Source organism: Cinclus cinclus, chromosome 16 (genome assembly GCF_963662255.1).
Source record: "Cinclus cinclus chromosome 16, bCinCin1.1, whole genome shotgun sequence".
NCBI classification, from domain to species: domain Eukaryota; kingdom Metazoa; phylum Chordata; class Aves; order Passeriformes; family Cinclidae; genus Cinclus; species Cinclus cinclus.
This window is the reverse complement of record NC_085061.1, coordinates 3163821-3189625: the sequence shown is the minus strand read 5'-3', so window position 1 is coordinate 3189625 and position 25805 is coordinate 3163821. Positions and strand designations below refer to the sequence as shown.

The window sequence follows — 25805 nt, the reverse complement described above, 5'->3', positions numbered from 1 at the left end:
TAAAAAGGGAACCATCTAACAACTGTAAAAGCATTTTATTCCAGCTCCATGCAAAATGAGGCTGGGGATTCCTGACACAGGAAAAATATTGCATCTCCGGTTGTAAAGAGAGAAAGATACACTTGTTCCAAATAGTTCCAGCTTCATACACTCAACTATCCTTATCCATCAGTGCTTTATTTGGGCCTTAGAGCAATTAATTTTTAGATAGAGAGCCAGCCTGGCTGGCCTCAAGCACAGGAAAAAGTCTGGCATTGGACACAAGCAGCACTGCCAGGCTGCTTCCAGGGGCAGTTCCACAACAGTTCAGCTGCCTTTCCATGATGCAGAGCTTGATCTTACTAAATCCTGCTAAACCCAAACTGGCTGTGCACAGCACCTACTGACCAGACTCCAGCTGGATTTGTGTTCCCATTGTCTGGAGCTCACAGGAGCTCAAAGTTAGTCCAGATCCAGAACAGCCAGCACAGAGCTACAACTGCTCATCCAGACAGACGTGAGCTGACTGCTGGAGAACCCCTGGCAGACTCTCTACTCCACACCCCAGCAATTCCAGAACTGTGCAGAGCAGAGTAAAACCCCCTCTGAAGAGTCTCAGCAAAAAAACTTAGATAAAACCAGCACTGAGAACCAATGCTTGGACCCTGACTACAGCACTAGCTGCATCTGTTCCCCACTTATCATTCAGGGTTTCAGCCCCTCATGACTCCCAGACCTGACAGGAATTATTTATCAGGCAAAGCTCTTACTTCATGATGTGATGTAGTCGTGGATCTGTGAATTGTGTGGTTCTGTTGTTATGATCTACAAAATATATTCTTCCTGAAACTGTACTTCTGACTTCCCAGCCTGGAGGCAAAGGTCCCAGTTCATCACAATTCACACTGTTAAGGTCTCTAAAGTGAAAAACAAACAAGATGTTAATGCACATCTGAAATTAACCAAATACTGAGATCACTTAGAAAAATTAAAATCACCTCTTTAATTAGGTTAAGATTAGAATCCTGACTATTTGACTGAAACAGCACTGAGAGTAAGGCTTTAGCAACACATTCACTCATCCTTTTCATCCTGGATACATTTCAGGTATTACTCTAAGTGCTGCTAAAAGCAGTCACTTACTTCCAGGCAGTGTCTGAATTCAATACACAGAATGTATTTACACCTAAAAAGATTGAAAATACCTAAGGCTCCTCAGCCTAGCTGAGGAAAACACCAAGAGTGGCAAGAAAAGGAAGGAAGGAAACCTAAATATTATTTTTAGGCATAAAATCTATTGTTGAGTAAAGTATTCTTTAGACAGCTGGCATGGATTCAGGGTTGAAGACACCACTCCATACAATTCCTCACCTAAATGTAACCATGCAACTTTTGCATAATTGAGAGACTTTAGAAGGGTGGAAATGCTTTGTACACTGAAGGTGCCCTAGTGTCACAGTGAGTATAAGCCAAGGGGACACACAGGCAGACAGACAAGCCCTTGCTAGGCTCCTTAAAGGAGATTATGGCTGGGACCATTTGCTGTGATCAGCTGTGCATCTCAAAGTCCTGCAGAGATTTGATGACAGCCAAGTTTTAACCTACATCTCTGCCTCATGCCAAGGTTAGGTTTTTGCACCACAAGCTGGTAGCACAAAAGTCACCTTTAACTAAACTAGGTGTGACCTGTGACTCAAAAGACACTGCTGTGTCCACTTCCTTTGCTGTTCCTGAAACCCTGGCTCAAGGATTTGGGGAGAGGAGCAGCAGCACCTTTCATTAGGGTGACCAGCATCTCTTGAAAAAGACACAAGGCTTTGGGCACACAAGCCTGGCATGACTGACACAAATGAACAACCACTGTCATTTCTTCCTCCAGCAGTAGCAGCTAATCTAAAATCAGCTATTTTCTCTCTCTCTCAGCTTTATTTTTCATTTCCTTCCATACACTGAGCTTTTATCACCACTTTTGCCTGCACTACTTTGTATCATTTTTCTAATATCCTGTACTACATTCATCTATTATCCAGGCAGTGCAGCAGCTGAGAGTTACAAACTTCACTCTTGAATCTGGTGTGCAGGTGGCCCATGAAACAGCCCAGATTCACAGCTACTCAGGAAGAGCACCAGACCTTACTCACAAAGACCTGGATTAAGTACAGGTTAAGGTTTAAAGAAGCTTTACTAAATTAATCATGTCAAGTATTCAAATTTTCAAGCTGCAAATCACTGGCCTAAAGCATAAAAAACCTCAAATGATTTCAAGGTTAAAGATAACAAGTAATCTCTCCTTCAGTTATACACAAGTGAATACTAATACATCCAAGGTTACAAGTTAAATACTCAAGAAACAATTATTTTATGAAAAAAAAACAAAACATTTTTTCTTCAATTTGGAGTCTGAACAGTTTTCATTTTAAAAAAATGTAGGTAAGAAAATTTGCATTTTTAAATTAAATTAAAATTTCAGAAATTTGTAGCTTCACCAAAAACAACCACATCAACATTTTAGGAAGAATTTGGCAAACAGGAATTCCTGAAGGGCTACATATTTTTTTTCTTTTGGTTTTACATGATTCACAAGTAAATAATTCTTTCTTTCAAAAAGAGTAATCCTTAATGATTGATGAAAAGGTAATTAGAAACATCCCAAACTATTCCTCTGCTGGGAAGGTTTTTCCCCCTTTAAATTCAGACAGGCCATCTCACAGATTTTTGCTCCTATAAATCCAGCATCCTGCCACACAAATACACACCAACCCCCCCCTGACTTTTAACTGTAAACACACACCTTGGTATCCTTGGGTCGTGCCACGTGCTCACTCCAGTCTGTGTGTGCAAAAAATAAACCTGTCCCTGTACCGTTGTTCTTTGCTCTATAAAAAAGGAAGGAAGATTATTCTAAATTACAAATCTTTAAAAAGAAAATTCCAAATAAACACTTCAAAGACATTAGAGTATTTTCCTCCTAGGAGAAAGCAGTGGAGTCATCACACTGATCTCTTGCAACATGGACTGTTTTCTCCTTGACAAATTTACTCTGACCACATGTTTCAACTTTCTTTGGAAACTCACAGATCCATGCACCAGCATGTTTTAGTTTGTATTTTTATTGTTAGATTTTGAGACAATCCAAACCCCCAAACTAGATTTCTTTACTGCTAGATTTGGTGTGCTCTTTTCTGAGGTTTAAATTCTCCTTAATCTCATCCTCCCTAATCTTCTATACTATTGGCTTCTTTGTTGCTTTTATATATTTTCCTGATCTTTTCTCAAATGTGGGCTCAAACCTACCCAACGTGCCAAGGGGGAAGGAAAAAAACAGCATTACTGCTCTAGTTTAAAGAGCTCTTTACATTCGTTCTCCCTAGATACACAGCCAAGATTAGCAGTGAATTCTCTGTAACAGCATCATACCACAACCTCATGTTTAATTTACCATCAACCCCTCAGTGTATCCTGGCATAACCAACTGCTAATTAGCCAATCTCAAAGTCCCATCTGCACTTAGTTCCTTTTCCAAAACACAGAATGAGAGGCACGTGGACGTGGACGCTTCTTGTTCCAACAAGGCAAAACACCTCCACGGATTAAAAGGGGAGAAATTCTTTGTGACGTTCTTTGGATAAAGGAAACCCTTCCAGTTTTCCAGCTGTGGGACACTCACCGTAGCCTTCAGGTAGCTCAGGTGACTGGTGGCCGTGGGGCCTGTTCTGAGGTGTCTGGACATGAGCTCTGACCTCGGGGGTGCGGAGCCTCTGGGCCTGCAGTCTCTGGTCCTGGCTGGGAGACTCCAGGAAGCGGCAGCCGCCTCCTCCCGCCGCTCCCGTCGTGTCCGTGTACGGGGCTGGCTCCTCCATGAAGCAGCTCAGTGGCCTCCCCGGCCCAGAATCTTCATAAACCGTTCTGAAAATGGGGAAACTTCAAGAGTTTCCATCACAAGAGAAGTGAATGCAGAAATGATTGTTTCTCCTGCCCTACAACTTCAAGTATTGTGAGTTTTAACCCAAGAGGAGCCATTTTCTTAATGTTTTTACAATCAAATTTCTCAGCATTGGTAACAAAAAGCCTTAGCCTAATAACCTTACTGCCTGATATACATTCCCAGAATATATAGCAGTCACACTGATACTTAAGTTTCTAATGTTAGTTACAGTCTTTCCACACTTTACACTTTCTAAATAAATGTAAAGAAAACAATCCTTACCCTTCATTCTCCAAAAGCCCTCTGCAGTCTACTACAGAACCTCCTGTGCCTATTCTGTCCCGTGTCTGTAAACTGACTGAAAGAAGAAAACATAAACTCAGGTCAATAAAAGAAAAACTGCATTCTTAAAAAGAGCAAAAAGCAAAAAAAAAAAAAATCCACATTTATACAGGGTAAAATATTAAGGAAAGCTCTATCCTACACACAAGAACATCACTTACCAAAATTCATTCTATTCTCTTAAAGCATTACTAATTTCTTAAAAAGCAGAAGAGAAACCAGAGGGTCATCCCCTCAAAACTTGAGTTTATTTCTGTAAATGTCAAACATGTCAGGTTCTACATCTGGGTTTCGTGAGGATCCCGAAAGGGAAGCTGGAAAAAAATTGCTCACCACTAGATGTCATCTTCGCGTGAGAATTTGGAGTTTGCCAAATATCTTTATATATCACTGAAAAGCTGGGGTTGGGTGGGGGCAGTAAAACGTGGGGTAAATTTGCTGTAAAATGAGCACAGCCTTGTTGAGATTTGGAAATGGCTTGCATGAGTCAAAGGTATCAAACCAGCAACTTGTAAAATGTCTTTTAACTCCTCCAGATCCTTTTTTAACACCTAAGATTCCCTCTGCCTGTCACTCTGCCCAAAGGCATCATTTCACAGTGACATTCACCCTTCCAGAGATGCAGCAGAAACCCTGCCACATGCATTCCCTGTTTTTAATGTTTCCCATCATCAGCTGAGAGGAAACAAACTCCTGCATAGGAGTGTAATTTAAATTTTCAGGTTATGTAATTTAATCCAAGTAAAAGAAGAAGAAACAGCACAGAACAGGCACAGAAGCAGTGACTAGAGGAGTTTTTCCCTATGGATATTTACCAAGCAGATGGAATTTAGCTGGGATCATTCTTACCCACTATTTGGCCTCGGACAGCATCGGTGTCTGTGGGGTTGAGTTTGCATAGATCCAAACGCTGGTCTGCAAAGGAGAATTGGAAAAATCAACCCTGGGAAGGGCTGGCTGGGAGGGAACACTATCCATTACTCAGGTACAACAAGGTATGGAGGGTTCTTGGTTACACCAGGGAGGAATTGCTCTTACATCCAGTATCTTTTAGCCTGCTGATGGCATTGGAGAGGAGTCGGACACACCCCAGGAAGCCAGCTCCCTGTTTCTTATGGATTTTTTTATGGTTCCATACACTGATGGTTATGGAATCTGTTTTCCCAACGTATCTAGAAAGATACATATTAAAAGAGTAATTTTAGAAAAAATAGCCTCTTTTTACTCCGCAGAACTGATGCTGTAATTGGTACAAATTCTGACACATTTTAGTCCATCGGTCATGCCTCTTTATTATAAATACACAAGTGCTTATGCCCAAAATGCTGTTATTAATGAATTACTGCACAGTGATTTCACACAGCATGGGAAATTGATATTGCTGCAGCATGAATTTAACTACAGCCAGCCTCATTAAAAGCTAAACAACAAGTCGATTAACGTACAAAACTTCAGAATTTATGGTTCTAATAATTTGAAGAAAATAAATCATTCCAACAAGGACCATTTTCTGTAAAAGCTGGATGGCACTGCTCCAGGAGAGCTCACTAAGCCCTTGTGTTGTGTACCTGCCACACAAATATCTCCAAATTCAAACACCTAAAAGCAAAGCACCACTCTTTTATTAACAAGGATTTTCTTCTTGAAAAGAAAAAAAATCAGTCCCTGAGAGGGCAGGGTTAGATGGGATATTGAGAAGAAATTCTTCCCTGTGAGGGTGGGAAGGCCCTGGCACAGGTTCCCCAGAGAAGCTTTGGCTGCCCCATCCCTGGAAGAGTCCAAGGTTGGGAGCAACCTGATCTAGTGGAAGGTGTCCCTGACCATGGCAGGGGGTAGAACTGGATGATCTTTAAGGTCCCTTCCAACCAAATTGTTCTGAGATTCTATGAAATGTGACTCTTCTTGCTAACACAAAACGAAGTTGCAGTGCCAACCCCGCACTATTTGTTCACCAGGCTAATCTCTGGAATATTGTTTAGCTATGACCTTGCAACAACTCACAGATCGTAATGCTGGTTCCACTTGGGGTCCAACGTGTTCTTCACAGTGTCAGTGGAATGGCACTGACCTGACCCATCCACAACTATTTTAGCAAATGGGTCAGGAAGTCCTGTGGAAAGGAAAAGCTGCTGTTAAACAGTCCTTTGTTTTGCTGCTTCCAAGACTATGCCATTAGAAGCTCTCCCTTCAAGAAAGGACAGTTATCATTATCCTGAAAGCATTTTAGTAAATCCTGTGTTTGAGGTGGGTGCTCTGGGTACCCCTCAGCACAGAGCTGTGAGCAGCAGCCTGCCTGTGCCACCATTAGTCAGACTTTCAGCTGGAATTCATGAGCCCTCAGTGCTCTTACCCTGAAGTCCACACAATCCACAACCCAGAGGAACGTGTACTCCTGTAGAATGCAGTGCAAATGACACACACAGATGAGCCTCTACAATAATGCACCATCTCCAAATAAATCTGATTAATCCAGAGCAGAAAGTTACACTATTAGGACATACTTACTGAAGAAATCTTTCTTTGCGAGATTCTTGGCACATAATACTGCAAAACAAAAAAGCAGATAAAGGAATCTTAAAACCGTAAAAAAGCTTTGTGGCAATCATATCAGCTAAAATAATACCTGATCATAAGTCATAAAAAACCCCAAATATTAAATGGGAGCATTGTTTTCTTTATGTGGAATTGGAATATTTACATATAAATTTGGCTTTATTTTTGCTGTTTTAATTCTTGCTATAACACACAGAAGATTTAATCAACATCCCTTTGCATTAAAACCTCATAATTTTCTTTACTTCATGTTTGCACAAATGCTAAATCGGATTTTTGTTGTTGTTTCAGAATCCATCCATTTTAGAACAAGGGGTAAACTGTTTCTTTTTTCTGAACAAAGAACAGTTCTGGGATTCCTGGAAGAGACCTCTTCACTAAGTCCCATCAAATGCAGTGCAACCTGCTCCTTGCACACAGAATGAAGATACATGGTGAAACAAAGCATGGCAGGAATTCTGCAACAGCAGAAACAATTTGTAAATTCATAAAGGTTTGAGGATAAGCAGGACAGGGCCTCACTCAGGAGAAAAACAAATATACTGGAAAAAAAAATCTGCATCAAGATGTTTTCTTTTGAAAGAGCCACAAATGAGACATCGTTTCCCTCTCTCCAATTCCACTCACCAGCACAGCAGTTTAAGAAAAAATTAGATCAGGAAACTCACATCAATCTCCATTTCTACCAGGTCTATAATGAGCTACAAGTCTAATTTTGTTTTTCCATAAGGACTGCTCAGTAGGATCTCAGCAATCCAAGTTGTTTAGTATCCATTAAACTCTTCCAACAGGCCAGGAAAAACAACTCCAGAGCCAAAGAGGAAAATAATAGAACTCTAACTTATCTCAAACTAAGATCCAAGAAAGGAAGGTAACTATAAAAGACCTAATTACTGTTGAGGGAGTCTCTTTCCCCAGTGGGAAAAAAAAGAAATCTTTCAGCATGAGAATGAAGGCTCAGAAGATAATCAATGGCCAATTCCCCAGGTATGGACCATTTCCCCTTCTCATCCCCATCTCCCCTTCTTCCTGATTTACCCTCGGTCTCACTGTAATTCCATACCGAGGAAAGGGAAGGTGCAAGGGAACAAATACTTTATTTATTTATTTTTATATACTTCTACTAGAATTACACCTCTCAGCTCCAGAGAAATATTCCCTACGTAACAAAGGCAGCAGAGAAAAAACTGCCTCACTTCACATGTCAAGCAAACAGACCAAAGTAATTCACTATTTGACCCAGAAGCTTGTGGAAAAAAATACATAAATCCTACCTCTTAGTAATAATTAAAGCAGCCACACCAGGAAAGTATTTTTAGAATGGATTAAAAATTACTTCTTTCTTACACTGGCAAACTGTATAATCAGAGAGAGCTTCTCTTGCAATTTTTTTAAACAACTGACCAAAAAGAGAAGTGTGCAGGAGGATGGCAATTCCATTTAAAACAACACAGGATCACCATCCTGTGCTCTGTGGAAGCATGACAGAGCAACCTTTAACCTCCTTTTCCTGTTGCGGGTGTTTCAGAGGAAAAACTACTCAAGAAAGAGAGACTAAGTACAAGTAAAATCACAACTTGAGCATGCCAGTACCAGCCAAAAGGAATTCTGAAGTTCCTGTGAGATTTTAAAAATCAAATAACTCTACTTTGCCATCCCCAGTTTTAAGAATAATTTCTTGAGCTAGAGAAGGATGACATCTGTAACTTTCTCCATATGGTCTGTCCATATCATTATTACCTTTATTCTATATTTCAGGTGTGCTTTCGAAATAGCAGCTTAAATTTCTAAAGCTATTATTGAAGCATTATATTTTTCATCTAACTCTTTTCCCTTTGCCCCAGCCTTTCAGTCTACAGTAGATGAGCACAGCTGCCAATTTTCCACTCGTAGCCTGTGAAACCCTCAATTTTCGGTTGCAAAAATTATTACTCTTTCTTGTAAGAAAAATATTGGCACAAAAGCTAATAGCTGAAATAAACCTTTATGGAGCAATCTCCAGAATCAGGCTGCCCGAGATGGACCATTGGCTCTATTCCACTATTTGCATGTTAAACCCACTAGAGCAAAAAAATATTTGCAAGAGCTGTATCACTTAAAAGCCACAGATTTCTAAATTCCAGTAAAAAAAAAAAAAAAAAAAAAAGGTGGCAAAGGTCAGCAAGGAGAGACTTGGATGTGAAACCATGCCAGCAGCAGAGCAGACAGCCCCTCCCTGCTGTGCAAAGCTGGGACTGTGCCACATTTCCTTCTTAAACACATCATCTCCAACAGGAGAGGACCTGATGGCTGCTACTTCAAGCCCCAAATTCATGGACTTGGGTAGGTTTAGTTACAAAGGCTTAAAAAGTTATTAATTTTATTCCTGGTTCAGAGGGGGTTTAGGAGAATGAGACAGACCCCAAGCTCTTTGCCCAGGCATTGCCCAAATCCCCTCTCTGCCCATTTTCCCAAGTGCTTTTTCTTTTAGTTTTTCTTTCTTTTAAACAAGAAAGGTTCTGGGCTTGTCAGCAGGAGTGATCTCCCTGCATTTGTTGCAACATTACAAAAGGTACTAATTCTCCTGACATGGGTATTTACATTCTGCCTCCTCAAAGTCAACCAACTTGTTTCAGCCTGACACAGGATTTGTTTATGCTCCGGTCCCAATTGTTGCACAGCTCTGTAGAACTTCTTTTTTTAATACAACAGATCCCAAACAACACCGAAACAATGTCTTTACATCCAGATTATAATATTTATAAAGGGATGGGAATGTTTTTTTAAGTACCTGACATTATTGAGATAATTTCAAAGGCCGAATTAGCCAGCTGGGTGAAGTGCTAGTGTGAAAGCATATTTGGCAGGAGGTGAAGAAAGGACGAGCCTTAGACAAAGTCAGTATTCACCCTGGGGATGTAACTTGAGTGAGCTGAGAGGTTCCTCTGCCAGGCCCTGGTTGTCCACCCTGCCTCCAAACAGGAATGAATCATGTGCTGTGGTTCAGGAGGTGCAGCAGGAGCAGGACTGGTACAGTGAGGAGAGCACGGAGTGGCACCAGTATCTGAACAATCCAGCTGAGAATTGCATCAGAAAGCAGCTAATTCACCCTGAGACACCATCCTGCAGCAAGGGCAGCACTTGCAGAGAGGCACAGTCTGGGAGAGGAATAATTTCAAACATTCCCAAGTAAACGGAGCCTGACTCTGCATCGGCACCAGATTTATTCCCGTACACCACAGAATGTCTCAGTTTGGAAGGGACCAGTAAGGATCACAGAGTCCAGTTCCCAACACAGCCCATCCCATTGCACACTGCTAAGATGTTACAGGCGTTTCCAGCTGCACAGTGTACAAAGGACACAGTTTCCTGGGGGGTTAAGGAAAGTAAATAAGGCAAGTGATGAAAATATTCCATAGGCCCAGCCTGTACCAATGCAAAACAGCAGGCAAATGTGCACCTGGGACTGCACTCACTCACGCTTTGCAAGTTCAAGGTAGGAGCCTCCATGCTCAAATTAAGGTCCTTTACATGTGGATACCATCTGAGCTAACCACGGCCTTCAATTCAGTATCCAAGTTAATTTTGGAGACAAGACAAGCCAAACCAGCAGTACATCCACATCTTCCTTAGAAAAGGTGAGTGGGGGGAGGTCACAGTGAACCACGCTGGCAAATATCCCTTTCAGCCATCTCTGGCCTTCCCTTGGATATTCCAGGTTAATTATTTATGCTTGTACAAACAGACAGCCAGATTCCAGGATACATTCGTTTTACTTTGTGACAGAAGATAAACACAGGCCAGCAGGCTGATGGCGTAGAAAGGATTTCACTTAATATTTCCTTCTGTACAGACCATCTTTAATCACAGAGATATCCAGCACAATCATTACAAGCACCACAGGCTGGTTGGTTTGTTCTAAGATAGAAGCAAAGAAGAACAATGAGGCTTTGGAATAGAAGTAATAAAGATCTTGACACAAAATGAAATTAAAGTTTCTGCACACAACTGGAAAATGAAAAAGGCTGCAAAGCAGGTCAAAATTTGAGGCATCCAAGTAATAGAAATATCTCTGCTAATGCTTCAAAGTCTGTGTAGGTTTTGATTTGTGAACTTGGTAGCCTGTGGTGGAGGTGCCCCAGCAGTTCAATCCCCTCTGTGCCACTCACAGCCTGGTTTCCACAGCAGAAATCCCACTATTCTGAAAAACAATTCTGAGAAGGCTGCATGGCAAAAATAATGTGGATGAAGTGGAAAAAAGCCTCCCCCAAAAAAGGAGAAAAAAGCAAACATCAGCTCTTCACAACATGCTGCTCCAACACCCCAAAGCTCATGGACCACAATTAAAATATTTGCTGAATCTCTTATGTGAAATCATGTGTCGCCCCAACAGTTCCATGGATTTTGGAAAACAGTCTAAATACCACAAGCCACCCCTTCTGAGCCACCCTGAGGAATGACTTTGCTTAAAGTTGTGTTCCCTGCACATAACCTTAAATGAGACTTAACTGCAGATAAGGTCTGGTTTTATTTCTACTACCAGACAACCCGTGAAGGTTTTACATGTCTGGGTTTTTTTTAAGGATGACAATCATTTATATGTGGTGGGGTACAAAAAATGGTTTTATGGGAAAGGGAAGATGGCTGAAGCGTGCAAAAGTGCTGTTTCTCTATGGCTAGCCACATCACTGAACTGAAATACACCACTTTATTCACAAATTGCACTTTAAATTGTCACCACTAAGGCCAAGGTTTCTATTCTAGTCATTTTTTTGTTTGCTTTAAGAATACTTTTGGTCTTTCTCTTCGTCTGCTCGAGACTGAAATGCATAAATCCAGACTGTTTTAACTTCTCAGTAACCGAACCCGAACCGCTGCAGGGCCTGCGAGCACAGAGAGATAAACAAACCCAAAGCCTCCCCTTACATTTGCCAAATAAGCCAATTAGCTGTATGGAACTAATTTCATCCTGACATGCACCCTGAGTGGCCTTCACTAACGATCTCAGCATTGTGGTGCCAATGAGATTTGCAATCCGAGACACAAACCAACCAAAAGCCCCCGAGACCCCTCTGACTTCAGGCCCCACATTCATGCCCTGACACTGGAAGGCTCTGCCTGAACTCATGTTAAACCAGACCTTGACTACCAGATTAAAGCAAGGCTTCATTACAAAACCCTCCATTCTCAGAGTCACTAGAGTTGATACACGAACCCTTTTTGTGGCCCTTTTGTGTAGGCTGCAGTAAAAATGAAAGCCTCTTTTCAAGGCATGATCTCCTCGTGGGTTGGAACTTGGCTTTGTGTAGCCAGTTGCAAACAGTAGACAACTTTGAAGAGATCTTCAAAAAACCACACACCCTGAAAAAGCCATTTTTATTAGTCCATTAACATGTCATTAAAGTATCTACTTAGCCAGGAATCAGAATTCCATCCTACCTAAGCAGAAACCAGTCACGAATGAGAGGCAGTTCTCCTACTGCAAACAAAACCAAGTTGACAAAACACAAGAGCTTCATCTCCCTTCCTAAGAATTACTCAAACTGAAAAATTCTCCAACAATAAGTCTTCACATACAAGCAGCAAGGGCTGACTTAGCCCTCAATAATATAAATCATTGAAAAACCCAGCACAGGGTTATTGGAAGAACAAGACTCATTAAATTCCTTTTTTAACTGAGACTGTGTGCAGCACAAGACCAGTAAAGCAAGTTTAAAAATTAACTGACTGCGATGTAAAACTTGGAGAAACACTGAAGAGTTATGGAATGAGCTGAAGAACTTTGCAGGGATAAAAAAGGGAGATCAATAGTAAGCTGAATTAATGCTGGTGTACAGAATCTGAGAAAAGCACACAAATCAGAGGTGGGAATAAGCTTATCAATTACTCCTCATACCAACTTTTCTCTCTCTCCTTCCTCCTCTGCTCACCCCAACAAATACCTGAGATAAAGGTTACTTCTCAGATTAAATCCTTCATTAAATCCCAGCTATTGCTCAGTTTTCTTACCACTTTGCAATGCCTCTCTCTAATCCAGGCCAAGAGCCTTGTCATACCCTCCACACAGTTTCCAGCTTCTTAGACATAAACCCCAAATATCCCCATATATTTGAGTCTTACAGACACACCCTCAGCTCTGAAAGCAGAAGCTGCCTGTGGGGTTTATCTGTCCCATGTGCCACTCAAATTGTAATTCCATGGGTGCTTTTTCTATTAAAGTTGATTTTTTAGGGCAAACCTTTAGTAGACTGCTGTTTCACCACCTTCAGCTATTTGTTCTCCTTGGCCTGATTGCTCAGATATAGGAAATACAGGCAGAGATGCTGGGGCAAGAGTGAGACCCTAACCTGTGACACCTCCTTTGTCACCAAGATGTCCTTGAAGCACTGTTCTCCCCCATATCCCTTCCACTTTTTCTTTGCTGTCTCCAAACATGTCCAAAGCACAACCAGTTTCTGTGAGAACTGGGATTTAACAGCTAAGTCAGTTATTGCTATCACCATTTTACAGCCATTCCCAAGAATGCCCCGTCATTTACACAGCTTTACCAGGAAATACGTTAACAGAACATAATGTGATTTATACCCACTGCATGGTTTCTAAAACTCAGTCATCCACCCCCACCAATAATTCTGCCAGGACAACAGCCAAGTGGGACAATAATTTTATAAGGAGAGATTTCTCAAATTCAGTCAAGTTTTTGGTTTGTTAAAGTGTCCCCAAACCATCTCCTGAATCCCTGAAAATAAAGGATACACTCAGGCTTCAGCTACAGCATCAGTTTCTGCATGCACTAGCAAGATACAGGAATATCTGTAAAAACCTCAAAATTGCTGTTAAAACCACACAGAATAATATGCTGTTCTCAGGGCAAATACAACCACTTAGCTGACAGCTAAACAAAACTATTTCAGTAAAAAATTCCTGCTGGAAATACAAAATGGACTTTTCATTTACTCCACACTTCACTGTGCAAGTTACAGTTGCTGGGATCAACAAAGCTCTGGAATTCTTCCCTTATCCAGTCTTTTGCATCTCTAATCACATGCACTTGCATTGAATAATTCATATTTCCAAGCAAGTGGTGTCTACACAGACAGACTTAACTGCACACCTTGCACATTCTTGGGCTTGCACTGTGGATCAGACACAATGTGAGCTGTGCAGCATCATCACCAAAATAAAGCTAAAAACACACCAGGAAACTATGTGGCTCAATTTTCTTAAACTGCATTTAAACTAAGGAATAAATCCATGCTGAAATCTCAATACTTTGCTTTCATAGTTAACCAAGAACCGCAAAAGCATCTGGAAAAAAATTCCTAAAGCATGAAAAACATGTTCCTCCACCCACATGCACTCATAACTCGGATTCCAAACTGAATTTTACTAAGATCGCCAAATATATTTTGTACTTTTAACACCACGGAGGTTTCAAGGCATCTTTTTCAAATCCCTAAAAATGTCAGCACCTAACAGGATCCTGTTCTCATCCCAGCATTGCTCTCACAACAGGTCTCAGGCAGAGCTGGGGATCGAGCTCAAACCCAGCCTTAATCCCAGAGTCCCAGTAACAACAGGTCCTTTCTAGAAATCCTATCCAAATGTTCAGATACGTGAAGTTGTTTCTCTGGAAAATGTGAGGCGAACAACAGTAAATTAAAAATCAAATACAGAAAATAAATCCTGAATTCTTTCGATATTGCTGAGGCAAAAATTAGGTATGAAACAGCTGGCACTCCTGCAGCAGAGAACAGTGCCTGTGCTCAATCAGCATTTCAGGGAGGTGTGTTTCATTTAAGGTGTCTCTGATCTTCACTTTCATAAGTTCAAGGTATAAAGCCTTGAATGCCTTATTTTCATTACCAAAAAGAAGCCTAGGACTCTCCTGTGCAGCTGATCATTTGCTTACTAATTCAGCACATAAAAGGCTTTTGCAATAAATATTATGTTCACTATAAAACACAGAAACTTAGATTCCCCTTTTTCCCAGATATTCTCTCTGGGGCTACCCAGACCACTACTTACAACTACAAGTTCTGTAAGCAGTTTGTGAGATTCAGGTTACAAGTATGTTTCTGTACTAACAGCAGCTTTTTTTTTCCCCACAAAACACCATCCAATTAATGGACTTGGAGTTTTTACAAGCCATTCATTTCCTAATTCCACGAGGAAAACCTGCACAACTGCTCTCTGCTGCTTTATAACGGAGGAGAAAGTGCAGAACAAGAGACCAAAACCAGAAGCAACACATTTGCGGGTGCTTAACGGAGCACTGCAATTAGCAGAAGGCACAAGCACTCACACCAATTAAACCAGACCCAGCCTTGGGGGTCCTGTCTACAGAGCAAAACACTTTTGAAATGTCAGGAACACAACTTTTGTACTTTCTAAGGCAATACTATCTCCAGCTCAATATATAAATATTGCCTTGCCTCTGAATAGCTGCTTGTTATGCAAAAAGGAGCCTGACCTGCTGCTGCAGAACACGTGAAACCTGTGAAAGAAGAAACCTTGGTAGACAAAACCTGGGCAAAGTTTGAATAGATAGAGCCAAGCAACAGTTCAATAGAAACACTGAATTTTTGTCAAACAGCGAAAGGTCTACAACTTCCAAGCTAAACCGAAGCAGATTTCTCAGTTTAAAACATAAAACATATGTTTTGTATCTCCAAAGAGTGGCTGGTATTTACATTCCTTCACATATAGGTAGTATCAGTATTTCAACAAAGTAATTTGAATGTTAAGCACTATTGTAAAGGAGGAAAAAATGTAATTTAATACATTCTCAATCTCAGTTTAAAACTGAGATTTGTTTTTCTAGCAAAACCAGTATCTGATTTCTTTGATACCTTACTGCGATTAAATAAAGTATAAAATCAGCTTTATAGGAAGAAAAGTTTCCAATTGGGGTATTTTAATAAACAGTACAAAATTAATGTCTGGTTTTCATCAAGTGCTAAGTAGGTTTCTCAAAAGCAAGAACATTGTTATTCAAAAAATTAACAGCGTTCATTAAGTTATGTGCAAGTTGTAAACTATGTAAACTATTAGTTCATCCCATGGGGGTTAAATGTATCAGTAAAAGAGTCGGAGTTAAACCATCCACATGGAACATTGCCTTAGTGCTCGTACACAGCTTTGGCTCTAGGCTGCTCAGCTCAGTGTTAAACTGAAGCTTCCTTGTGAACCAAGAGCAGGAAGCTGGCAAGAGAATCACTTCAGTGACCCAGGAAGCTGCTGATGTTGAGATTAACTTCCAGCAAAATGAAGGAAAGGGGGAAAAAGTCCCCGTTTGAAATACATTGAAAACACAAACCAACAAATTTTGCCGGAGTTACTTTCAGAAGTTCATAAATAGAAGTATAAAAACACTGATGATCACTGTGGTCACAATGTTCAAGAATCCACATTTCTTCATTCATATTGAAACACTGAATGAAGAATTTTCAATACAGAAATTCCACAGGAAAATTTGGTGTACAGGCTACTACCTACATAGAAAGAAGAAACCTCAGAACACTGCACGGGGCCTAACTTATTTCAGTATAACCCAGACTCATTTTGCATTTCTTTAATAACTGGAAATCTTATAACAAGCAGTTGCCCAAAACCTATTGCAAAGAATAACACTTACCAAGCACCTCTTCTGGCACTACTACCTTCAGCAACTGCTACCAGGAGGAATTCCAGCAGGTACTGGATGACTTTTCAAGAGGCACAGTCAACACCTCAAAATTTTTTGCAAGTAAATGAAAAGCATTCTTTCTTTCAAGTAAGGCATCAGCACTGCATCACTGCTTTGCCACCACATACCTCAGGTTAACAAACAGCTCAGAAACTTTCCCTGATTTCCAGCACATCTCTCTGTTTTCCATGCTTGGATTTTAACTGAGGTATGCTGAGTGCTCTTTGGCATGTTTGGATAGAAACATAAAAAGCCTCAAGTCTTGTCATGTAAAGCTTTTCAAGGCCATGGGCCTTGCTGCCAAAGAAACTTCTTCATGCTCTTACAGCTTTTGCCTTCCTTATTCTCAGACTTGCTGTCTGCTTAGCAGGATGGTAACACACACGAGATGGAGCAGCTCTTTCTGAACTCACCCAGAGCAAGCACTGACTTAACAATCAGGGCAGTAAAAGTCCATACTGAGTGAAGAGTTAAGGGAGCACAAAAGCCCAGAGCCATGAGTTCATTTTGTTCTAGGCTACTTAGAGAGTGGCTGACCAAAAACTGAACCAGCTGGAATTCATTCCCAAGTACTTCTTTCTTCCCAGAGCTCCCTGGGCTGTCGTTATCAACCTGAGGATAACAAACACATGGATCATCAAGATGGAGCTGGTGCTGGAAAGAAGTGGCAGAGCCTAATGGCCCATAATAAATGAAGTCTTGATCCTAACTTGGATCTTAGTACTGTGATATAAATGCTTTTAGTGTCTTAGGAGGAAAACTGCCCACACTAGATGGAATTAAACATTCCACTGACTTCTCTTCTTGATGCTTTCCTTGTTACCAGCTCTTGCACACATCTATTTTTGTCTTCATTACCATTCCATATTCAAATTATATCCTTCAGATTCCAGACGATTCAAGAGGCACGTGCAAAAAAATGGGAAAAATGACACCTTGACCATCCAGGTAAAATTTTAAAAAATAGTTCAGGCTGATTAAGTGCTCAGCTACAAAACGGAACGATTACTTTAATTTCCCGTACAAAAGCTAAAATAAAGGTGCAAAGTTTAAAAACAGGAAGAGAGAAGAAAAATTGTGTTTGCCCAAATTAAATTCTTGGCATCCTTTCTCATTTTGAATCAGGTACATTAGCTGTTTTACAATATTGTTTTTAACTCCTGGAAATTTTTTCAAGCTCCAGTAGTTTGTTTTGTAATTATTCAGCCTGTTATAATCCCTTCCAACATCCACCCAAGAGGCTACAAATCGCTCTCCACTGTCTTTATGTCTATTTTTTCATTTGTTCAGAGAACTCAGCTCAAAGTTTTACAAATGTAAAACCCAAATCAGCCCCAAACACCCGTGTTTGTGGAGGGCACCGATGCTCAAAGGTGAGCAGCCACCTGGACACCTGCCAGGGAATCAGCTCGTCTGGGCTTATTAGCCCAGGCCTTGTGCCAGCCCTGCTGAATCTGGGGAGGGACGTGGGGAGGTGACAGTGGTGGCACTGGGGAAGGAGGGGGACTGCAAGTGGATGTGCAGGAATAAGGAAGCTGTGGCAGAGGCGAAGGAGAACGGGACAGAAACGAGGCTTGTTCCAAAAAAAAGACTGCAATTACAGAGGTATTTATAGCTTTGTGAAGCCAAATTTTTATCATTCATTCACCTACTTTTGTTCTCTTATTAATCTCAGGACTGAATCATTGTTTTTTTTCTGCAGGACATTTGTCCAACTGTCGCAGGGAAAACATCCCTCAGTAACAAAACTTTCCAAGGAATTAGTATGAAAGCTTTTACGTATAGGAAGAAAATCCGATTTAATAACCAGTCCCATTTAAAAACTACAATGAGAGAATGATGTGTAAGGGACTTTTTTTGGTGCTGCCATTGTTACAGGATAAGTCTTGTCTACAAGAAGCACGTAGACACACTCCCTTCCAATCCACCTAATCACCTATTAGTCACATAAATCCCTAAAAGCATTTTGGCCCGGGCCATGCAAACGCTGGATGAACTGAGTTACATCAGTCTTCATCTGATTTCCTGGCAATGAGCTGCACGTGACTGCTGCTGTGCCTGAGGAAATGTGGGTCAATCCTGTGCATCCCGGTGCTGAATGTGCATGCTCTCGAGGGACACGCAGCTCTGTGACTCAGGAGCACCGGGCCGGCAGGAAGGAGATCAGCGCTGCTCAGTGCCGGGGCATTCACACAGCACTGCCCATCCTCGGGAACGGGATCTCGGAGCACTCCAGAACTCCCTCAGAAAACTGCTCCACCCAAAATGTTCCAATGATAGAGAAGGATGTCAGGCACCTGGCATGACAGCAGTCACTAAAAGGAAACGACTTCCTTCAGAAGTAATTAATCACCCGTGGTGTTTGGGTGTGAACACCCCGATCTCCCAGCCGTGTGTCTCAGCTGAGCAGCAGCGAGATGGACAATCAAACACTGCTGCTGCTTTGGAGCTGGGGGCTTGGAGCAGGATTCCTCCCAGGGCACGCCCTTGCTGGATGGGATTAACCGATAACCTCATGGTAGCACCCCCTTCTTCCAAACCTGATCTCCAGTTAGTACCAAAGTTCAGCAGGTCCCTGTTCTGTGTTATCACAAGCGAAGCCACCCTCTTCACTTTAGGTATTTTAAGCAAAATGTCTCATTCTTGTTTGACCTAAGGGAGGCACAAAACTGGGAGCTGAATGGCACCAAACAGGACTCTATGAAAAGAAGGCTTTTTTCCCAAATAAAGCTGTATCAGCCTATGTGTTACTCCCTTGTTCTAATCATATAGGCCAGCATCTATTTAAACTGCCAAGATAATGACTTCAAATTTGATCAATAGTCTCTGTTTATTCAGCCAAGTGCTACTGACAGTCACCAGGGATGAACAACAAAACAAACACATTGGTCAGAGCCAATCCCTGGTTGAGCAAGAAAATCCAATCTGTGATGGCAAACACCCTTTGATTGGATGGGGAGGTGGGGAGGGAGGACTGTAACCCCTGGACATGGACACAGCCCCTCTCCTCTGTGCCCACAAAACATTTATCCACATTATTCTGCTAACAGCCAGCTCGTAAGCTGAGTGAACTCTAGCAGAATTAACATCACAGAGTGGCTCTAACTCTTACTGTGTGCCATTGTAGCTATGCTAAAATATTTCCATTTGTTGTCAGATTAAGCATGGCAGGACACCACAACAAGAGGATGTCACTAAGCCTTTGGACCATGAGCAGTGACTTCCCTCGTTGTCACCTCATCTACCCCAGAATGAAATTTCCTTTGGAGAAGCTTCAAGAAAGACTGGAATCATCTTCTTGAAAGCAGGACAAAAAAAGTCCTTGACTGAATCTCCAGCCAAAGGCTGCTAGGAATGTTTTAGCTACATACTGGCTGCAGAGAGCAAAATAAAAATAGAGTTTAGAATGAAAACAGATCAGTAGAGCATGCGTAGCATTCTAGCACAGATTTTTCTTTCAAAGCAAATAAACATTTTCATTGCAAAATCAGTTTCTCAACAGTGGCTTAACAATAATATGGACCTTCCTCCCATGGGCAATTTTTATTAACAACTTGCAAGCTACTCGCTAAAGGAACCTCCCTTTCAAATCCCAAGTGAATCTGCAGTCACAAAGACTGGGATCTGGGTGAAAATGCTTTAGTGCATTATTCCAACCAGGGTGTTTGGTTGCAATTTTTTCTGCATTATACATTCATCACTTTGCCTGTCAACAGCATCTGTTTGCAATTTTCCTTGTAGAAAATGTCAGTGTCCATTACATCAATAAATTACAATCCCACTACTGCTCTGAGATACCTTGATCAAAGGTATTACATAAATAAACTGGAGCTTGAAGGAAAAAAATACGATGCCTCTTCCTATACAAACTTAATGCATATTCAGACACAGGATTTTATGCAAGTGACACCACTCGGTCGCAGGATCCTGCAAAAAAAATACGAAGAAAGTTATCTTAAACAAAAAGTTCTTTATCAAACTACTACATTGGCACATCCAATGCCCAGAACTTAATATCTAAAAAACCCAGTACATGAGGACATCTGGTTCACTCAAAGCCTAAGACCCTTGCTTTCCACTTTAAATTGATTAAATAGATTGAATACATTACGTTTCGCATGGATGGTTAACAGTGCTAATATTCCAGACAAAATGAAATGCTGTATGAGGAAAATTCTCACTAGGGCTACCTCCCCCTGGATGTATTCCTTGCTCTCACAGTAATTTAGTATAACGGCGGCCTAACAATTTCACTGAACAGGATTACAAAAACAGCTCTTCACAGTTCATGGCACAGAAGCTCCCAGAAATATCTATTTCTTCACTACCTTCTCCACACAGGGAATGCACTTGAAAAACAGGCTGACACTTGCTTTGTGGGAATCATAAAATAATATAATGTTGGTTGCTTTGTTTTTATGAAGAAGGTGCTCCTTGTTTATCAAACAGTCGAGATATTAAAAGACAGTGATATGAATTTGCATTCATATCACTGAGAGGCCTTGCACACCTCAGAATCAGATACTGGCCAAGCACCGAATGACAAACTACTGATAAACCCAAAAGAGCAAATTTTAATAAAAAATTTCCACGAGCGAAAAACCTTTAAACACCATTTCACTCCTTACTCCAATAAGCTATGTGGCACTAATTTGAAGTGATAGTGCTGCTCTTTTAATTAAAAAATGCCAGTAGGAGGTTGATACAGTGGCTGGTGCTAGAAGCAACATGCTCACAGGGCACAGCAGCTCTGTGTGAGGAATTCAGGCACAATTTCAGCTGGGTGAAAAGGCAAAACAAAACCCCTAAAATCCAAACTAACATATAGGGAGCGTTATTACAGGTGCTTGATAAAGTCATCTGATGTTTGCCTCAGAGAATGTTAAATTCTGAGGGGAAAAAAAGCCATAAAAAAACCCCAAAAAAACAAAAAAAAAAAAAAAAAAAAAAAACCAAAAACCAAAACACTCTCACTGCAGTTCATGAATCTTGGTTTACCTGTAGGTCTGTGAGACTTAATTCAAGTATTCCCTCCCCTTCCTACCTCAGAGCTCCTCTCTCACTTTCCCAGGTTTTTGTTTCCATATCTCCTGTGCACACAGCTGGGACCAGGACCACTCTGCCAGACTATGGGAGGGTGGATTTGCTCTCCCAAGCTCCTCATCTCCATGAGTCTTGAGTCCTGGTATGCTTAATGTCTCTGCCTTTATCAAATTTGACTGAAGTCAGATGAAAAGCCAAAAATTAGTTAGAGAAGAATGACAGGTGAGATCTCTTTTCAGCCTGGTAATTTTTCAGTCTGGAAAAGAAGATTAAGCTTGTCCTCTAAGTTTATCCATCAGCCTGACGGCCAAATAAGGCAGCACTTTGTCCTGAGAAGTGTAGACAGCTTCCACATTCCAGGTTTCACTGCTGATTTGTGAAACACCAGAAGGCTAAAAAAATAATTATTCTACAAGAAATCCTCACAAAAATATTTGCTGGATCATTTCCCTTTGGTCTTGCAACATCTTAATTCCAACAGCCCAGATGAGGCCAGCAACCACATCCAGGGCACAGAAGAGCTCTACACTGGCATCTGGGAGCACAAAGATCCTTAAAACCCGCAGCTGCTCCTCCTGATACAGCCTTCCTGGGGAAGGAACATCCCAGAAACAAGCAGGACATTTTGCCTTTACTGGGAATATGGAGCAGCAAAGAGAAGTCAGTTTATCCAAAAGCTTCTGGTATATTTACTTATCACTCCTACAATGACTATTTCAATCACGTTTACACTACCAGCATCATCTCAAACATCACAGATAAATCTGTTTTCTTCGGCTGTTTCAAAGTCTGTTTTCTCTCTGCACACTTGCAGGATTTACATCCTAAGGCAATGAGAAAAAAAAAACTGTTACTACTTTCCAACTAGGCTTTATTTTTGTTTTTTTCCCCCCTTTCTATCAAAAATAGCTCTCATCTATGGTCTCGTTCAATTTGGAAGTAGCACATGCAGACTTGATAAGCATCCTGCAAAGGAAATGCCTTGAATTGCAGACTACTTACAACACATTTTCCCAAGCAACATCTTATAAATCCCATTTGATGGCTGGTTTGCTAATTTCTATTGAAGCTTATCAAAACATTATTTGTAACAAGTCAAATTACTTCTGCGATTGCACGAATAAAAAAAATCATAAAAGAAATGACTGTGACTAGAAGTCCAAGCCAAGTTGCTGGGTTATACTGAAGTGTTATTTATCCTGTTACCAGACAGACCTGGAACTCCAAGGAGGTATTTAATTTTAAACTAAAGAACACAACACAGAAAAGCACCTATTTACATGGTTCTTCTGTTTGCCAAAGTCTCCTTCTAGATCTCCTCCTAGGGCTGGTGACAGCACAATTATTGGAGCTGATTCCATTACCCTCAGCAGATCCAGGGGTTGCAGGCCAGTGTCAGGCTACAAGGCTGTCTCACACAGAGCTCGATAAATGAGCACAGACACATTAATTAATCCCTCTTGAAAGAAGCCTATTAACATTAAATTCCCTAAAATTCTTGGAAAGAAGGAATAAAAGATGTAGGTGTTCCCCTTATGGAACATTAGCTGTACACACAGCATACTATTTTTAGTTAATTATTGCCCAATATGCAGAAGTCACTCTTATTAAGAGCCAGACACTTATTCCTACGCCCTGGGCTTTTCCAGAGGCAAATTTAATGTTGGATTATTGAATGAACAACGGGATCTCTGGGAAAAGATGAGACATTTAAATCTGAGTGTGGTTACATCACAGAACTTGGTTACATCACACAACTACCAAGTTGTATAAAGTCATTAAAGCCTGAGTTCAGCACTGAAGCCCTTCTCTGACTCCAGAACATTCAGAGGCTGATGGACTATGCTGAGTTTCACAGCTGAACCACTCCCTGGCATCTTCTGGCTTCCCTAACTTCACTCCTGCCTTTTAGCCTCATCTCACCTTGTTTCACCACTCATGTGTGCAAGGGGGACCTCAGCAGAAGTATTTCCACTCTGGTAAAGAACAATTTCAGGGGTGGGTTAAATGCATCAGCTGATCACAGCCTAAAAACATTTTACATAAGGGATAGCTGGGAGATGAAAAAAATAGAGGCACAGCAATTCCCTGCCAATTCCAAAAGCCACAACATTTCAGGCATTATTTTTTTTTTCACTAAGCCATTTCTGCTCTCTCTGATCTGCTCAGTAGGGTATTTACAGACACATGAGATATGAACATGCCCACTGCAGTACTTAATGTGGCCATTACCTGCCTGCAGATGTTTTTAAGAAAGAGAGATGAGAGGCACTGCTCGGAATTCCTTGGAATATAAAGCACTGAAGTAAGTATCACTTCAAGAGCCCAGAAAATTCACCCCATTTCTCTCTCAAAGGCTGACATCAGACCTTCAGTTTATGCTCACCCACTCAACTGCAAACCCTAAGTTTACCAAAAGGAATGGATTCTCTTCCCATTATCATTAAAGGAGCAATAATGAGATATCTGCTAATTAGACTTACACTTGTAAAATATGGTATTTTAATTCTGAGTTAAAGTGAAGTTCCCACACACTTATAAAAATGTCCGCACATGGGAAAGGAACCAAAACACATCAGCTGCAAGGACAAAGAACAAGGATTCCCTGGGAAATGCATCAATCACTGCAAGTCTGAATCAAATCAAAATTCTTCATTTTTCTAAATTCTGCACTTGTGTAGTAAAAAAATATCTTAAAGCAACAGTACAATCTATATACTCAGTTCATTTTCAGTCTGGAGTTTTGTTTTTTTTTTTTTTTCTTTTGTTCTTCAGGAAATCAGAGCACATGTATTTCTAAAGATATTTCCCTTCCAATAAACTTTTCAGGTCATACACCCCATGTACTAAAGAATATGAAAACACTGACCACAAGGATTGAATTTTCTGCTGCAATGTCCAGTTGGCTTTGGGGGTGCAACACAGACCAAATCTGGCATGTGAAGAAGAAAGGTCAGGGCCATGAAAAAACAAAGTCCAGACTGATGTGAGGAGTTGCCAAAATTAATAATTATTTTCTAGTATAAATAAGAAAGGCAACTATCTTCATTGTTTTAAACTTTATTTTTAGGAGAAAAATACAAAGGAGAGCTTTTAATATTGTCCTGGAAACATTAGGGAGATAAATTAGAAGCCTAGAATTTAACACATGCAAATTTAATTTCTATTTTGTGATGTAAATAAGATATGGAAACTTTAAACTGATAAATACATAACCATTTTATTTTAGTCTAATTATTAGAGGAAATGGGCAGATATTTAAAGAAGACAAAATTAAACATATTAAAAGGTCAACAAAATCACAAAATCACCATTTTTCCTAATTCACTCATCCAAAAATCTCATTTTACTCAAAATAATGAAATGTATCTAGAAAGATCTCATCAACTTGAGGAACGAAGATTGAATCCTATCAAAAGTATTTATTTTCCTGCTACTGGTTACCTATGAAAGCAAAAACTCCTGCAAGAGAAGGATAATAGCAGGTTACCTATGAAAGAAAAAGAAATAAATATTATTTTCTCCAGCAAACCTTCTTCACAATGAGTTGGGAAAGAAATATTCACCATTCAAAAAAAAACCAACCACGGGTAAAAGTGCACATTAGTGAGGACATTCAGGGACACTCAGCACTTCTGGAGTACAAGAGGCAGTGCAGTGGTCAATAATCCTTGAAGTCGATGGTGTGGTTACACACTGCCCTTCATTCCTAAACAGCCTCAGGAACCAGGACCCCAAGTATAAAAAGGGAAGCTGGTACAAAGTCCAATTCCACAGGATTTCCCATGGTTTCTTACAGTTTAGGATTACGAGCTTAACCCATCTGAACTGCTCCATGCCACAAGGGCCAAGGAGCAGGGCCGGTGCTCACCGGAGCTGCTGCTGTGCCAAGGACAATTCCCTCCAGCTGTGGCGAGGTGAGCACAGCTGGAACAGCTGCCTGCAGCACGGCGAGCTCACTGCGGGGATTGTGCATTATTTTTCCATTACTACCGAACAATCACGGATTGTTTTACCCACAAACAGATGAACAAACCTTCCATTTAAATACTTTCTGTTGAATTGTATTAGTATGTGGAATAGTGCCCATATCCTCCAAAAAAAAAAAAAAAAAACCAAAAAAACAAAAAACAAAACAACAAACAAACCCAGGGAAGAGGATTTTTCTGGGGGAGGGGAAGACGAGTGAAGCAGGCTCTGCCAGCTTTATCTATCTATGCTGGGAATTGGGTAGCCTTGGGGATTTTTGCCTGCTGTGCTTAGTGTCCTTGACAACAAGCCAGTTTGAATTTTGGC

The 25805-nt window shown here is 40.8% G+C and overlaps 1 protein-coding gene across 1 annotated transcript in view; it reads right to left on the bottom strand.

The window, feature by feature from the left end:
• Positions 1-25805, bottom strand: part of SMURF1 (SMAD specific E3 ubiquitin protein ligase 1) — a 41263-nt gene that overhangs the window by 8426 nt on the left and 7032 nt on the right. Inside the window, exons 2-9 of the mRNA XM_062503866.1 lie at positions 6752-6790; positions 6248-6356; positions 5285-5418; positions 5096-5161; positions 4187-4262; positions 3647-3885; positions 2771-2855; positions 750-896 (exon numbers count right to left, since the gene is read on the bottom strand). Of these exons, the coding sequence (XP_062359850.1) occupies positions 750-896; positions 2771-2855; positions 3647-3885; positions 4187-4262; positions 5096-5161; positions 5285-5418; positions 6248-6356; positions 6752-6790 (895 nt within the window). The remainder of the gene's footprint in view (positions 1-749; positions 897-2770; positions 2856-3646; positions 3886-4186; positions 4263-5095; positions 5162-5284; positions 5419-6247; positions 6357-6751; positions 6791-25805) is intronic.